The sequence below is a fragment of the Megachile rotundata genome, chromosome 10, assembly GCF_050947335.1.
Source record: "Megachile rotundata isolate GNS110a chromosome 10, iyMegRotu1, whole genome shotgun sequence".
Taxonomy (NCBI): domain Eukaryota; kingdom Metazoa; phylum Arthropoda; class Insecta; order Hymenoptera; family Megachilidae; genus Megachile; species Megachile rotundata.
In genome coordinates this window covers 1,930,246-1,948,421 of record NC_134992.1, presented here as the reverse complement: position 1 = coordinate 1,948,421, position 18,176 = coordinate 1,930,246, and the positions used below count along the sequence as shown (strand labels likewise).

General features: G+C 35.4%; 2 protein-coding genes across 7 annotated transcripts in view; one reads left to right on the top strand and one right to left on the bottom strand.

Moving 5' to 3' along the window:
* Positions 1-18,176, top strand: part of LOC105663968 (cyclic nucleotide-gated channel alpha-3-like) — a 1,281,713-nt gene that overhangs the window by 645,835 nt on the left and 617,702 nt on the right. For 4 of the 5 annotated variants that reach the window (XM_076536535.1, XM_076536536.1, XM_076536533.1 and 1 more), the window contains exon 4: positions 11,960-12,180. In XM_076536535.1, coding sequence (XP_076392650.1) covers positions 11,960-12,180 — 221 coding nt within the window. Of the gene's footprint in view, positions 1-3,968; positions 4,045-11,959; positions 12,181-18,176 lie in introns of those variants that run through there. The other variant, XM_076536537.1, reaches the window with a different exon arrangement.
* Positions 1-18,176, bottom strand: part of LOC143265284 (uncharacterized) — a 392,112-nt gene that overhangs the window by 273,354 nt on the left and 100,582 nt on the right. The gene's annotated exons all lie outside the window — the stretch shown is intronic.

Here is an 18,176-nt window from a genome sequence, read left to right as displayed (position 1 = left end):
TAAGATTATGAACAATTTTTTTGTTATAAACAAATTGTATTTTGCAAAATTCGTTAACATCCTGTTATTATACGCAAGAAACCATACAACTTTTCTATTAGAAGTTTTAATGTATCTCGTATGGTTTTCGAAATAGCCAAAAGGAGTCGAAACTTTAAGGGCTCGTTTCACCCCTTAAACCCGCGTCTCAGTCGATAAAGAAAAATACGTGTCCGTTATTTTTGCCTGCTTAACAAATCTATGAAGTTTCATCAAAATCGGAGGGGGACACTTGCGTGCCTTTCCTTGTTAGAAACTAGCGATTCGGTGTGGCGTTCGTGGTGCTTATAACGAACGGCCGGAGGGAGTACTAACGGTCCGTCGCGTTACAGTCGGGGGAACGTCGCGCCGGCCGCGGAGCAAGAGCTATCCGTCGCACCATGATTGCTTAGCTTCAGCCCGCTCAGCCCGGAGCTATCCGTAGACTAGAAGAGCCTTAATGCCTTGGAGAGGACCTTCGAAGAGGTCCTGTCGAGGCCGAAGTCCCAAACCAATATCCTCAATCTTTTGATTGATCGCTATCGAGCTAGTACCGGTTTCGGTGGGAGAGTCCCCACCTCGCGGTATGCGGCTGACAGTATGTTAACGGTGAGTCGTCGACGGCTCGCTACGTATTTGTCACAAGACATTTGAATAAAAACAGGAAATGCATTATATTTATTTTTTTGCAGTTCGTTCTTATTTTTTTCTTTTGATGTGCGTTTTGCAATAGTGTTTAAAGTATCCTTTGCGTGAATAAGGAATCTTTAAGAAGAATGAGCAATTTATATCAATATGGCACAATTTTGTCGTTGCTTTAACGCAGAATGATAAACAAAGATTTTAAGAAGCAAATAGCTTATGTATTGTAAGTTCCATATGGCACATTTGTTTGTTTTGTTCAGATAATAATTATATCCACTAACAATAGATACCATTCAATTGGTTCGCGTCAGTTTTAATGCAATTTTGATGTTATAGAACTCGACAAAATATCTAACAGGTATTCTTCTTTATCTTCACACATTCATATTCAGAGAATGAAAATAACTCTCAGTGTTGAGACTGATAAAAGCATTCTAGCGCCTTATTGAACAATATAACCAAATTTTTGAGGAATATATGTATTTAAAAAAGTATATCGAAAGATATGTTTTATTCCCAGACCTTTGTGATGAAATATTGTACTACAAAATTTATATTTCCGAATTGCAGAACCAAACCAAAACACAAATAAATCAACATTTTCATTGTTACTTTTACAGTAGATAATATTATATTTTGAATTATACGCTTATTTTTTATATGTATTCTTCCATTGAATAAGTCCACACGTGTAAACTTAACCATTTGTCATGTTGTAAATTACTAAATTTAATGATTTCCAAATATTGGTATTAAAATTACAAGATTTCAAAATTTCCTAGTTGCTAAATTTCTACAGCACGTGACCCCAAGTATCTACATGTATATCTTTAAACCCTCAAACTTCAAGATCCTACGATTCTTTCTCTTTATAAATTAACCATTTAAATAAAATTATGTTGTGCAAACAACTTTAAAATTAGTATTTACACTTTTGCAACGTCCCTGGCACTAATGTAGGATCGGGTGATGGAGAATGACCGAAATCACTTATTAAACAGTAAACAGTTTATTTCTACTCTTACTCTGATCTCTCTCTCTCTCTCTCTCTCTCTCTCTCTATCTATCTATCTATCCATCTATCTATCTATCTATCTCTCTCTCTCTCTCGCGAGATGAGAGGATGAACTTTCGCTCTTATTCTATCTAATCCTATTGTCGCACTCCTCTTGGGTCATGCACCTCGAACTCCTGTTTACCTTTTGGGTGACAACCGTTTCGCACACCGCGTGCGATGCTTACGTTTACGGTCGTTCACCCAAAAGGTGTTTAGGCTTTTTCGGAGACTTTAACCGCCCCGGCTCGAAGCAAGAACTCTTGCTATTTTTTGCCGTTGCGATCTAGTCTCCTACACTAATCTAAGATGTTTACAGCGCTTATGAAGCGAAGAGCGGCTTTTACCTGTTAAGCGACTCGTTTTTACTATAACTAATTCTAAAAGAATGTGGGATCGTGATGACGTGTGGTTAAAGAGTGAAATCTACAGATTAATACCTTTCATTAATTAGGTTTATTCAAGTAACGATGAAAAAAAGAGTTATAATTAACAATTTTTTTAGCAAATATATAAATATATGTACGTCTGAATTCGATAAGCAAAATGAAATTTATAAGACCTGCTAATCTCGCAAATCGCAAGACGGTAGCTACTTCGGTTACGCGGTTTCACAATGAATAACGCGAATTTATAATTGAACTAGATCGCAACAGAACTGACAGAACAATATTTGGTTTATTGCAAAGACTCTATAATTTGTATTGGACGTAGAACAGTTACTTCTTGTTTGACTCTAAATTATTAGATCCATGGCCCTCTTTGTCGGAGCACAAATCAACACCCAAAACCTGATCGCTTAATTGGGGAGCCTGCGTTAGCTGATTACTAGAACTACCCAACGATCAAGTATCCAAATGGCTGATACCCGCTGTCCAGTCAAAACTAAATATCTTGTAGGCTTTTACCAGCTAAAACTGCTCCAATTTGTCACTTCGTATTTCTCCTCAGAGGTCTGACACGTACTACTTCAAAGATCGTTCTGCTTCTTTAGCCTTCACTGCATGCCCTTTTATACCCAGAGGATCATGGGTTTTTCCCGCTAAGTGACGAGTTTAAACACGCTCAAAAATTATTATTATTTTATTGCGCTTTATTTAGTAGCAAATATATATTAATTTGATTAATAAAAATATGTTTTAATTTATTATTAATTAGATTTTCACAAGCTTTTTTGTCAAATCGGAATTTTAATGAGTTTTATATATGCAAATTATAAGTATTTGATTAGGAAAAATAATTAACTATAAATAATACATAAAATAATAACTAAAAATACAATTCAATTTATAATGGGGTAATAAATAATAATATAAATGATATAAATAATATAAAATTAAAATAAAACTCACTCATTGTTATAAAAGAATCCTGCTTCATTGAAAGTGGATTCCCGTAACTAGATCATTTGATTGATTGTAACTATTCGTAAAAATAACTCAGATATAATAAAAATAACATACCCCACCATACCTAATGTCATAATCGGTTCATTTCACTAGCATTTTTCATTACCACTTTTCACTGTAACATTTTGTTATCACTTTTTACTAATTTTCTAATGAAACAACAAGATAGGTAAACACTTGAACATTATTTTTAATTGTTCTGTTCTTTACTTAACTGAGTTTTGATATAAAGGCTTCATATTAAACATTTAGACAGTCGCGGTGCAAAGACACTTGTTCATGATCACGTTCAACCGTCAAGCATGCAATCGCCTGCATGCGCGCGATACTCGCGCTCTGATTGGTTTGTACTTTGCTTAATAATTCAAAAACGAAGCTTCAAACCTCATTTTTGCAAAGGAAAATCTTGTTCAGAATAACGTCCTCTACTACCCCTTTGTGGGTGTTACACTAGTTATAACACACTCTGTATAGCAGATAATATTGCGAGGAATAAGTTATAACAATTGTATGTTTTGTGACGTGGTATTTCATACCCGCCACAAGGAACTTTCTCTGGAGACCGAATACATAGGCCATAGGACACCGACAAAAACCGTCTAGAGAGAGAACGAATCGTGCGTAATACCGTACGAATGTAATCTCTCGCCTTTTATATCTATCGCCGTGACGCGACGTCACCACCAGAGAAGGAATGACGTACGCCGAAAGAACGTGCCGCTACCCTGCCGCTACCCCGCTAAGATCCTACAATAGACAAGGAGACTCCGGCGAAAGGTGGGGGACGATCACGAGGTGTTCTAGTACCGGCACAAGGGTTCGCGTTTAGTTATTCCGTTTTTGGCAATTGCCGTGTGCTAAAATCTGTCGCAAAGTTGAGCTTCTGAGTACTGTGCCGGCTATTATAAGGACATCTCGGTAAATCCCCCTCATATCATTATCGTTGTAAAGATCACGAAACTGGGATTCTCGTATCCTGGGTTGTCGATCACCGATCGGACAGTTCACGGTTAGGTTCTGCAAAACGTAACACCTGAGTGTTGGAAGTTGTTCGTTTAGGGTATAAGTAGGTTAAGGTAGAACGGTGAACCCGGGGGGCCCTGCACAGGACGGTCGAGGATCCAGGGGGCACCTGCCAGGGACGGTCGAGGATCCCGATGTCCAGGCGTGTCGTGTGGGTCGCGTTAAAACTAGGAAGATTGCATCTCGATCCTCCTAGAAGCCGAACTCCTATCGGTTACTGAACCTAATCGGGGAATTGTACCGCGTTAGCCGCAGTCTATCGCGTTTTGCTTTGAATTGGCTCCTGAGTTCGTGATCTAATAATTACGAGAGCAGATCGTAAAGTGCATGTTTTAAGGTATCGGGAAAACCGCAGTTTGTCGCGCTAGTTCTCGCTCTCTGTCTCTAGACGGTCGCCATTACGGAATTATTTTGCGCGTAGTATTAAGTTGATTCGCGTTTCGTTTCGTTTAGTAGATAATAAGGCTGGAAATCGTGAGAGAATCTAGAAATTGGCATATAACGTTACCGGGTGTAAAATCTCGGCCCTCTGCCGAATACGACGCGTTCCGATTTATCGCGGTTTACCATTTTACGAGTGGTCACGCTGTACTAGTCTTAGTTCTTAATTACATTTAAATAAACACAGGTGTTAGAAACTAATTCTTTTTAATCGAGGTCTCTTTCTAAATCTTCCAGGTCATATTCTCCCCACCTCCATGTCTCGTATTCTTTACCCCTGAAGAATCCCGCCACTCTACCATCCCGTTCTGATATCTAAGCAGCCGTGCCTTTTCGCCGCCGCCGATTCGAGTCCTTCGTGTTTCGCGATACCGCCATAACACTTAGCTTGTATCGTTTTGTAGACTGTCGTTTCGAAGTATCGTTTGGTATCGTGACGGTGAAAAGCGTCTGGCGCCCAAAAAATTCGGTTATGTTACGGTATCAGGAGGAATTGAATCGGTCACCGAAGTACTATTCGTCCGCGTATCCGCGGAGGCGCCGCGAAGGTCAAACTCGCGTGCAGGTTCGGAAAGGGCCGATAAAGTATTCGCGGGCGGGGCAGGGTCGCGGTGATCGCAAGACAGCCGTTCCGCGAACCGCACGTGGCAGTTTTAAACATTTCATTTATAAATAATAATATATAATATATGTTCCGTAACGTCCGCATATCGCGCATTACCGATCCTCTTCACGCGTAATTGTAGTTACTATTCGCGGTCCTTGTTTTCCTGCGTACCTGCGCCTTATATCGATTAGGATCTGTCGCGCATCCCCGTTTTCGCTGATCGATGCCGATATATCGTTCCGTCCTTCTTCTTGTTCCGGCTCTTGGAGAAGTCACACGCACCCGAGTTATTTTCCAATTCGAAGTCCGCGAAATTTTGATAATCCGCCGAGGTACTACCGTGATTCAGAAACACCGAATATAAATAAAATTAACGGAACGTCGTGCCCGCGATATTTTCCGTTTTGTGCCGTTAATTCATGTAAATCACCGTTGCCGTCGCCACAAGACGTGGCGAGACTCTCAGCCTTTATTTCGACCGGAATCTCGCGCTTCCGCGGTCGGACCTTGATCGCTGCGAAACGTTAATATCGTCGCGTTAAGATTTCCGTCGCGTTCGGAGCTAACGCAGAGTTCCACCCAAGATTTCCGACGCGTTCGCGCGCAGCGACCCGATCAAGGGCAAGATCTCCGTGCGTTCCATCGAACTTCCGTCTACCGGTCGGTGTATGACCTTTTTGTACTCTTTGTTCCATATTAAATTTTGCAATCGTAAATAAAGTGACTGCGACTGTTTCCCGTGTAATAAGTGTTAACAGTTAATTCCCATACTCTATTCCGGATTCAAAAAAAAACCCCATCGAATAAAGTCCAACCCAGTATCCAACAATATATAATATGTAAAAAATAATTACTGTCATTATCCCATTTTTTTCTGATTGACATTACAAATTGTCAGACGAATAAAACATTTGAAAGAAATCATAAATCAAAATTCAAAAGTTCTCTTCAAAAAGGGTGTTAAAATTTTATTAATGATTTCATTAATAATACAAGATGAGAATGGTAATCGTGACGTAATGCAGAAGTAATTCGAAACCAATACAAAATTTGATATGAAGTTTTCTTATTTTATGTTTCATTTTTGAAGAAATCAATTTTGAAAATTCGTCAGATACGCTCACGAATGAATACGACATGTCTAACGTGTCAGAAGTAATTCGTAACGGAACGACGCGACTCGACTCGTGAATGGCATATGGCGGATCTGACGAGCTTTTAAAATCGATTTTCTCAAAAATAAAGCTACGAACAGAGAAAACTCATGCCGTATTTTACACATGCTTTTATACATAGAATTATCGCCTATTCAGTTGCTTTGTGGCTTCATTTTATATTATCAATAAAATCAATAATAGAGCTTTAACATCATTTTCCCGAAAGACGATTCAATTGTTATACTTCTTATAAGACATGTTATCTTCTCAACGGAAGTTGCACGATATTATCATTAGTTTGTATATCTTAGTGATGTTAATCTAACTAAAGATATAAGATCATACTGTGGTATCCACAACTAAGACTAAACAATTACACTGATGATTCTGGAAACTGAGACAGGTTATTATTTTTTTCCAAATTAAAATAAAGAACATGAGAGAAAAAAATTATTCAATAACTTCATATGACTTTATTTTTTACATGGATGCACCGATGCACATATCAAGTGCAATTGCACTTCCTTCATTAATGCAATCTAATTTTTCTATTAAATCATTCGATTCTTTTTATTATTCTGTGTATAAAAATACTAATTTCAACATCGTAAAAATATCAATACTTAATGAGGTATGTTATATCTTATACCAGAATGGTGTTTTATTATAATTTGTTTGAATGTTCCATCATTGCGCTCTAAATACTTTCTGCATTAACAATTGTACAATGCATCTAATTCTAGGGATGTACGTGAATTCACTTTACCTTTTACACAGTCTCAAAGAAAGAAGTCCAATGAATTGAAATCCAGCAAACTAGACAGCTAAATCACAGGATCATGGCTACCAAACTACCTCTCTTAATAAATATTGTGTAAATATATTATATTGTGGCAATCAAACAATCTAATACTGATGTACAACTAACTAAAATGTATACATATAAAGATTTTATGGATGTACATAAAATAGGTGTTATGGCCCGTGAAGCAAATATTAAAAGTCGAGGGAAAGTAATATAGTAAATACAGCATTGGCAGTTATTACATATCTTATTAAGAGCTAAAATACTTGTAGTAAAGTACCTAACTGACATATAATATCATATATTTCGTTAAGCATTGACATTTCGGTAACCTTGAGTTATATTACTAAGGACTAAAGTGTGTATACATATAATAATCTGTCCCTGCTTACAAAAACAACAAAGGACTGGCAATCACTCCCATCCCCTTTAATCATTGTTATCAATATCGTAATCCATCCCTACCGTTTCATAGAGCACCACAGCTAATTATTACATCGTCCGTCAAACTTGGAAATTCAATGCCTGCTATCAATTTCTGTCAGTTATAAGTTGTTTACTAACGTCTAACATCACCCACCCTATATTCGATTCATAATTCATTTCAGTTATTACTCCTTTTTAACGATAAATAACATTAAAATCATAAAATAAGATAACAATAAAAATAGTTATATTTGACCTTATTCGTAGTTACACGTCGTATGCTATAGGGCATACCTACATAAAACTTGAAAGCAAAGTAGTTGAAAAATTATTTTGCTTAAACACAAATTCTGTATCTTGATATTATTCTTTTCGTTCTATTAATTGTTAATGTATATTTATTATTGAACTATTGTCAATCTAGTGTTAAATTAAATACTTTATTTATTGTAAACGTTTAGGTGAAACCGATATAAAAAAGTACAACGATTTTAATGTAAAGTGTTCACTAATTTTGTATCAAAAACAAAATTAACCGAATCTTTCATGAAATCGAGAGGTTATTTTGTAAATGCATTTTTAATTTTAAGATTTTGCTAAGGTAATATAACACGATAATAGCAAAATTATAATACTCAAGAGATTTCTTTTTATGTGATAAATGCGATTTTAATTAATTTAAAAACTTATTGAAAAGTAATATATTTTTTAATAAAAGATGCGTGTAGATACAAGTGTATGTTACGTATTCTATGTGTAACGTCCCGCGGAACCTTTTCTTTTTGTACATTACCCACCAACTGGAATAATACATTTATCGACAGTAGTTGCCAATTATCGACAATACATCAGGTATCTATTACCATATCTATCAAATTCGACAGTCGGTAACCAATATATACATATATTCATTTATAGTAATTATCTTATAGATTTGATTTAGAGTAGGTAATATTTTTCACACCAATAATTGAATATTAAGTTAGAACAATTAAACCAAGATTATGTATTATTTTATTCTAATTCTAATAAATAGTTTTGTATGAGAAATTTCCGTTACGCTATGATGTGCCTACGTGCCGCGATGCTCGCCCCGAAATCCTTGAGATCAGCGCTAATCCTAGAAAAGGATAGAGATACTATTTCTGTTTACGGCATTATCAGACATTAAATTAATTAATTAACTAAATCAATTAATATATGTAAAATCAATCAGTACTAAACTATTCATAGCCGGAACCAAAATTATTTCCTTCAGCTAAAAATCTGTAAATCGGAATAGATTCGGCTCACGTAGAATTTGTACGCAGTTCATTAGCAAAGGACAAAAAATGTATTTTTCGCTAAAATACCATTATACTATTATTTTAATATCGAAACGATAGCCATTAATTAAAGAGCGACATTTAAAATATAATTAAACCGTTCGATTTTATAATTCATGTATAATAACGAATTTATATGAAAATTTATATATTCTGACGTCACAGAAATTCCAGGAATTCGGCAAACCTGCAAGTATAAAAGGGCGAGCGAAACCCGGCTAGGCAGCAGAACAATTTTCGAAGTCGAACGCGTTAGAAGTCTCCTTGATAAGTATAACCGGAACAATTTTTGGTGTCAAAGAGCCAAAAAGATTCTTAATACTTGACTGGTAAAGCGGGTATACGCCATTCGATTACTTGGTCGCTGGGTTGTTTTAGCAGCTGGTGAATAACAGGCTCCCTATTCAAGCAATTTTGTAATTGAAACTCCGTTAGAAGAGTGCTATACTTAGCGCCAAGAAAGGCTAAGACATCGAACGAAAGCTCTCAGCTACTCGTATTTGATTTTTGGTCGAATTGCTAACCCGTCTTCAGTTTCTCGGAGTTCGCTCTGAGTTACTCCCCCTCATCGAGCGGCTTGGTCACTGAAGCCCGTGTCTTTTGGGTGACGGTTCATCAATTGATTTGCTACCCTGTTGGACGTATATTGTTCATCTGACTCTGGATCGTTGGGTTGTTTTAGCAGCTGGTGAACAACAGGCTCCCTAATTAAGCGATCTGGTTTTGGGTGTCAGTGTGCGCTCTGACAAAAAGTCATGGACAATTAGTTGTCGAGTCAAATTATACAAAAATAATTGTTCCGATGAAACTCATTAACTTTAAATAAATTTTGGAAGTTGAAATTAGTAAAAGAATACTGTTCTCACTCTAGCGTACTTTTCCGTAGTCGACTACACCGCGTTAGACAATAGATAAAATCATTAATCTGTTTAATTTTTGCGAAAGCGTATTTAGGTACACTTAGAGAATTTCACTTAGGTCGGATTCCTCGCTGCGGTAGACTATAAAGCGCTAATATTAATTAGTTTCGTTAAAAAAGCATTTACATAAATCACAACAAGTCAAATTAAATTTCGTCATTGCGATAGCCTCAAATGCGAGAATCAAATATAAATGTATAAAGAATACCAAATTTAGTTACCTTTATAAAAGCAAAGTTAGCTTTATCAGAGATCAGATTTAGATACGATCCAATATAAAGTATTAACCAGCGAGTTTCATTTCACTAAATTCACGATTATCTATTACATTTTGTTTAAATTGTCAAATTCTATTATTTCTATTATTATTATTATTTCAAAAGCTATTTAATTCTTTATTCTGATTAATCATTTATAATCTATATATTCCTTTATGTTGTTGTTGTTGTTGTTGTTTGTTAGTTTCATTTCTTATCGTTTATTGAATAAATCTAATTGTTGAAAGATATTGACCTGTGGATTTCACTCCTTAACCGCACACCACACGAATCCCACAATCTTAATTTGCGAAAACGAATCGTTCAGTGAGTAAAAGCCGCTCTTTACCTTCCTAGCGCTTGTAACTATCTGAACTTAGGTTCCAGGGACGTTACATATGTTTCGGGTATCAGGTAGTTATCGGATTAAAACCTAAATTTCAATTTAATCGACGTCATACCAGATTCATAGTGGATTTTTATGTATTCAGTACTGTAAATAAATAATTGTATTTTCTTGTACAATGTAGTGTGCGACCCATATTTAAGTGTTTGATCTTTACTTTTAATGTATTATTACTATACAAGTGTTATTATTAAAAAGTAATACATTATAATGAAATATGTTTTGTATAAAAATAATTATTACTTAACTGTTGCAAAAATGACAGCGCGAAAACTATACATTCTCTTGCGAATAAGCAGTAAAGTTCCGATATAAATGAGAATGATCTGTGGGATATAAACGAAAGTTGAGATCTGAAAGATTCTCACTATATTGGCTTTTAGTTTTAGTTTATTCACAGAAAATACTCTTTATATTTTTTACATCATGTATTTCGATAAGTTGATTTTGCCATTTTCTAAAGAATGATCTCATGCATCTACCATTAAATTTTTATTCAAACAAGTGAAAAAGTTTTCTAAATTTTATGTACATAATCCTGAGAAACAAGCAACATAAAATCTCATATGAAATGTAATGTGTAATGTGTTGCACTTAATGTGTGTTATCATATTATTAATTAGCATTTCGTCAATTTTTTGGATGTTACAATTCGGTTTGATTGAAGATACTTATGAAAGATGCAGCTATTGAAATGGTTAAAAATCTAAAAGTCAAATTTTTATAGATTTCAAAAGCATTTTATCCTCTTGCAGTACAAAGCGATCATTGGTTCTATCTTTTTACACGCGTCTCTGTTCGACGACTCACCTAAGAGAATCTGCATGGATTATTCTGCATCTCTAAAGTTTAAAAAAGGACTGATGGATTTATGAGATCAGACTGCTTTGTGCTCCCTAAAGAGTCTTATCTGTTTACGCCCCTTGCCGACTTGATATTGACTTAAAATGATATGACGTGAGCTACATATTCAATTGGCAGTCATTTGAAACGGGCTTGTCGGAAACTGATATTTCAACTTTCAATTGTTCATGCCACGAAAAGGAATTTTTTATTTGTTTTCACAGAGGTGATCACTGATTTACGGTTTAGGTGCTATTGTTGTAACACACTGCGAAACAATTATCTGTCAAAAACAATGTAACAACTATTATTGATTTATCATAAAGCATCTTTGAGACTATATAAATTATACGATAGCTTTATATATGCAGATTGTTCCATAACTGGTGGTACAACTGAAAAGGAGGTGATTCTACATTTTACATAAAAAAATAAGTCGAAAATGTCGAATAACATTTTTTCACATGAAGCTTAACAAGTATGTAATACTGAAACAATGTTAAGCACAATCTTATTGTACCAATTATTAAAAATAATCATCGAAAATAAATTCATCATGACTTACTAATGGTAACGAGAGTAACTAGTAATATTTATATGCAAAACCGATGGATTTGTTTCAGTTCTAAGTTGTGGAGTTGAGAAACATCGGGAGGACAAACAGGGAAGAGTGCTGGATGGTAAAACCGGGATTAGAAGAGAAAAAGAAGAGGACACGAAAAGCGCAGACAATATTTCAAGGAGTGCCGCCTTGCCTTCCAGACAAAATCTTTTAGAGTTGGTCAGCGGTAAATACATGAGTCCTCATACGCCCACGCATCATTATTACCAGCAACAGCAACAGGTTAGTTTTATCATCGCGTCCGCATGTACAATAATTTAACCAATACTGTCCATTGAACTACATCTGACACTCATATCCACAGTATAAATTTAAATTAAATAATAACAATAAAATAATTTAAATTTATTAAAATGAGAATTGAGAATAATAAATTGAGGATAAATGAAGTTACAGTATCTCTAGTAAATTGTGTAATAACTGTGTGCAACATACATATTTTATAGCGACAAATGCATATTATTACTATTTCTTCCTACAGATTTAAGTATTATCAAGGGTAAAAATTTATTTAGAATTGCTGATTCTCTGTTTCAAGGGAATAAGTTGCTGATATTTGAGCAATCCAAAAATATCAGGTCTCGCAAAAAATTCTGTTGTATTCTGTTGTATAATACGATTATAAGTATCTTAGATATAAAATTGTCTATTTAGTCTGAAAATGGACACACAATTCATTCTCAAGGGTCCTCCGTGTCTTTACTGCGGAATATGATTCATTTCAAACTTTTGAAAGAATTACTGTTAAAGTAAAGCATTAATAATACTTGCACTTCATGGGAACCCCATATTCAATAATATTGCAGAAATAGTAGATACCTTTCACACTGCTTTTATACCACATTATCCAATTAACGTTTAAAAGCTCCTGCGAATACTCTAGGTATGGATGTATGTACCTGCTCGCTGTATTTTATGGGCATTTCTAATTATGCGCTCATCTTGTAAATATCACCAAGATTTTTCTACCTATACATATTTTTTCCATCGTTTTCGAAATAATTATCTACATAGTTTCTAGTCCACACGTGCATTATTGGATATGGATATAAGAAATAATTTATTACACAGTGAATTGAATTATTTAAAAACGTCTGTTTATTATTTTGTCGCTGCACGGGAAAGATCTGGACTAACAAATTAACACTGAACTGGTTTAAATTTAAAAAAAAAACTGGGCTCAAGAAAAATTTGTAGAAATATCTCTATTTCTTTACTTAAGTACAGTAAATATTCTATATACGCACATCTTTCGGGTCTGAGGTTTTGCGTACATCGTACAGGTCCTACATTGATTGATATTTTGCCGAACGTAGAAAAGGACAGAACAAAAAAATAACACGGTCGCCGTTTGCGTATATCGTAAAGCTACTACATTTCGAGCGAAGGAGACTGAACATAAACAAACAGTGACCTATCGGTAGGACACTCCTAATGCAAGAATAAAACTTTTTTATTTTTTATTTTTTTTTTTTGAAAATTTTTCCATCATATTTGTAACATTTTTGTCGTCAAAAATAATTTTAAGAAAAAAAATACGCCGACTTCGAAATGCACTAAAAAGTATAAAATAATTTCTATTTCCTAATGAAGTAATTTCTATTTCATTCAATCATACAATTACGTAATAGATATGAATGAAACCTATTTACTCGTTAGGTAGTATATTAAATACATTTCAACCTTTTCGGAGGCGGCGCAAAATTAAAAATACCTCACAAGTAAACCTACCCAAGTGTCACTCTCCGATTTTCATGAAATTTGGATATGTTATAGTACATGGAAAATTAGGGGACACGTATTTTTTTTTAGCTGCGGTAAAACATATTTAGGGTATGAAACAACCCCCCAAAGTGTGAGGATAAAATGGAAAAATTGCGATATTTTCGAGATCAGTGAAGCAATTTTGATGATTTTTGGTATGAAAGTATCTTTCGATAGAAGATAAAAATTGGCCTAGGTATGTTGGAAGGGGAGTGAAAATTAGAGGGTGAAATACCCCAAAGCGACCAATTTCTTGCTGTAAAAAAATAGGTTTTGATCTGATCGAAATAAAATCTATTAAAACTTCAAGAGGAAAGTTAATTAGGGAACACGTATTTTTTTTTTTTTTTTACATAAATATTTGGGACGTAAGTAACTCCTAAATTACCGCTCTCGTTCGGCACTACGCATGAAACACCTTGCAAAACTGTATCTCTTAACTGTTCGATCGTTTTAATATATCGGTTTTTTAGGTTACTGAATGGAAATCTGAAATCAAAATTCAATATAAAGGATCCTTTATGGCGGACGAAAACTCGAAAACCTACTTAAATAGACTGTATCTGTGACATGCGATTTTCTAAATATAATACAATTTCTGACATTCATTGTTAGGTATGTAACGTGAATCAAGCGTGTTAAGAACATATTGTATATTGTTTATAACAAAATTATTTGAACAAAGGAATTAATAAAATATGTGATCGATGTTTCCATAGACATTTTTTGCATACAATGAATGCTGTCATCAGATTTTAAAAAATTTCATTTTTAAGCTATATTGTTCAAACCATTTTGTTATAAACAATATACAATATGTTCTTAACACGCTTGATTCACCTTACACACCTAACAATGAATGTCAGAAATTATATTATATTTTGAAAATCGCATGTTACAGATACAGTCTATTTAAGTAGGTTTTCGAGTTTTCGTCCGCCATAAAGGATCCTTTATATTGAATTTTGATTTCAGATTTCCATTCAGTAACCTAAAAAACCGATATATTAAAACGATCGAACAGTTAAGAGATACAGTTTTGCAAGGTGTTTCATGCGTAGTGCCGAACGAGAGCGGTAATTTAGGAGTTACTTACGTCCCAAATATTTATGTAAAAAAAAAAAAAATACGTGTTCTCTAATTAACTTTCCTCTTGAAGTTTTAATAGATTTTATTTCGATCAGATCAAAACCGATTTTTTTATACATAGCAAGAAATTGGTCGCTTTGGGGTATTTCACCCCCTAATTTTCATTCCCCTTCCAACATACCTAGGCCAATTTTTGTCTTCTATCGAAAGATACTTTCATACCAAAAATCATCAAAATTGCTTCACTGATCTCGAAAATATCGCAATTTTTCCATTTTACTCTCACACTTTAGGGGGTTGTTTCATACCCTAAGTATGTTTTACCGCAGCTAAAAAAAAATACGTGTCCCCTAATTTTCCATGTACTACAACATATCCAAATTTCATGGAAATCGGAGAGTGACACTTGGGTAGGTTTACTTGTCAGTAAACGTTGCTGCCAATAACCAGTTTATTGTGGTACAGCGTATTGGAAATTAATAAATCCTGAGAAAGAATACGAACCATTATAGATATATCTGGTAATATACGTAAATGTAACGACTGCATCTTCATCCCCCAGTGGTGGGGATAACATTTTTGCTTATATTGTAAAGAACATTTTTGCGTATATAGAATGATTATTGTACAAACTATTTATACTATAAAGCTTTTTTTTTATCAAACGCCGATTAGTCGATTAGTTTTTGTTAAACATATAAGCCAACATGTATTTATTTCACGTAACCCTTTCAACAATAACAAACCATGTGACGGCGCGATGCGGTGGGGGAACTGGAAAAAGGTTCCCTGAGGTGAAGGGCGACCAGGGAAAATGGCCCTCCACGGACCGACGCTCACACCCACGGACGATTTCTAAAACAGGGCGCCAGTGCAAATGCATGCGTCCGGGAGAATCGCTCTTCTGGCTGTTCGATCAGGAGCGGAAATCAGAGGGGGTCAGGAAATAACTAGATGACCCGCGAGTATGTATCCAATGAAAAACTTTAATGAGTGCCGAAACACGCCACGCAAACGGAACGAAAATGAGCCCCACGCGGTACAGAGCTCACGGCTCACAGAGCTGATGGCTAGATCCTGGGGCCCCTTTGTGGTGGCGGCTGGGGGTAGCTTTTCCCCAGGCCTGGCGTTCCTTGGCGATGGGCTGCCGATCGCCCGCGCGGAGGTTGACGGGTGGCGCGGCGACCGGACAGCCGACGGTTCCACCCCTCGGTGGGTCCATCCTGCTCCTCCGCCGCTCAGGTGGAGGTCTCCCGCGACCGGGGACGGCGAACTCCTCTTCCGTCGACGCCGCTGGTGAAAAGGGTGAAGAAAAAGAAAACGAAACTATTTATGAAAAACGAATGAAAACAGAAGAAAGCCGCTCTCGCACACACGCCCCAGTGGCGAGGGATCCGCTTGGGCGGAAGAGTGAGGCCGGCGGGCTTGATGGTTATTCGTAACGAGGCAAGAAAAAAAAAGGAAGAAAAAATATGCCTCGTTACGACCATTAATACATTTGTCAATGTTGTATTCATAAAATACACGAAAAACTGAAAGCAAGTCACCCATATTGAATTGTATAATTTTTTATTTTTTATTTAATTTTTTAGAGTTCAAATAAGTGAAGCATATATTCCTTGAACAGGATGTTCCACAAGGAGGGGTGCTCAGTCCCTCATTTTTCTTATTCTATGTCTCCAACATAACAGAAAGTATTCCCAACAACGTTTATGTATCGCAGTTTGCCGACGATCTGGCAGTGTATGTTAAATGCAAATGTATCAAAAGAGCTCAGAACACAATAATAAATGCAATAAATATCATTAGTAAGAACCTGTATAAGTTAGGATTGGTGCTTACTCCGCATAAGACCAAATTAATTCGTTTCAATAACCGAAATTTTCTACCGGGCACAACTAAAATAAGAATTAACAACTGTGTCATAGCCTCTAGGGAATCAGCTCGCTTTCTAGGAATTGTTTAAAATGCATGTAAACGCAGTTCTTGAAAAATGCAACAAGGCTTTAAATATAATTAAATATCTTCGCGGTACTTGGTGCTGATCCCGAAACCCTTACTATTCTCTATAAAAGTTTGATTCGGTTCATTTTCGATTACGCCTGTTTCATTTACTTCCCCACCCGGAAATCTGTATCTGATAAGCTGGAGAAAATTCAGAATACTGCGATCAGACTGACGTTAGGTTATCGGAAATCCACGCCGCTAAATATACTTCTGGGGGAATCTAAGTTGACGTTACTAAGAGAACGAGTCAACCAGTTGTGCAATTGCTTTTTTAACCGACTTCGAAAAAGGAGGAGGTTACTCAATTCGATCAGTATATTTTTTTTTTATTTTTATTTTTTTTTTTTTATTATTATTTTTATTTTCTATGTGTGCCCGCCTATTACGCCTAGCTGGATGCACCGATCGGAACGAAACCTTTTGCATCTGGTAGGTTCTGACTCCCCATTGGTACCATTATCAAAAAATTTTTCATTTTTCAGTTGCAAAGTGTTGTTATTGCAAAAAAACCGGCAACTTTTGAAATAAACTTTTCTCGATTTTAGTGCGCTTTTAATATCTTATCACGGACATGATTCTGAACAATTTTGTTCATATAAAAATTTCGCGGAAAGCTTTAGTTTTCGAGATATTAGCGAAAAATTGTTGAAAAGTTTTGAAATCAACTTTGGACGATTTTAATGTCCTTTTAATATGTTATCAGGGGCACGATTCTGAACAACTTTTTCCTTATCCACAATTAAGGGGAAGCTTTAGTTTTCGAGTTATTAGCGAAAAACTATTGTTACGAATATATTGAATTCTACGTATGCCTCCGTGTCTCTGGTGGTGTATGAGTCAACATGCAGTCGCCGATTTTCTACTGTTTCTACAAACACGTCTTGCCGGCCGATAAAAAGTGTGAAATAAAATAATTTTTAGAAAAAAAAATACGCCGACTTCGAAATGCACTAAAAAGTATAAAATAATTTCTATTTCCTAATGAAGTAATTTCTATTTCATTCAATCATACAATTACGTAACAGATATGAATAAAACCTATTTACTCGTTAGGTATTATATTAAATACATTTCAACCTTTTCGGAGGCGGCGCAAAATTAAATAACATATTCAAAATAATCTTTTAATTTTTCGCCGCCTCCGAAAAGGTTGAAATGTATTTAATATAATACCTAACGAGTAAATAGGTTTCATTCATATCTGTTACGTAATTGTATGATTGAATGAAATAGAAATTACTTCATTAGGAAATAGAAATTATTTTATACTTTTTAGTGCATTTCGAAGTCGGCGTATTTTTTTTTCTAAAAATTATTTTTGGCAAAGACCTTTTAGGAGTTGGTGGGTGAATAAAAAA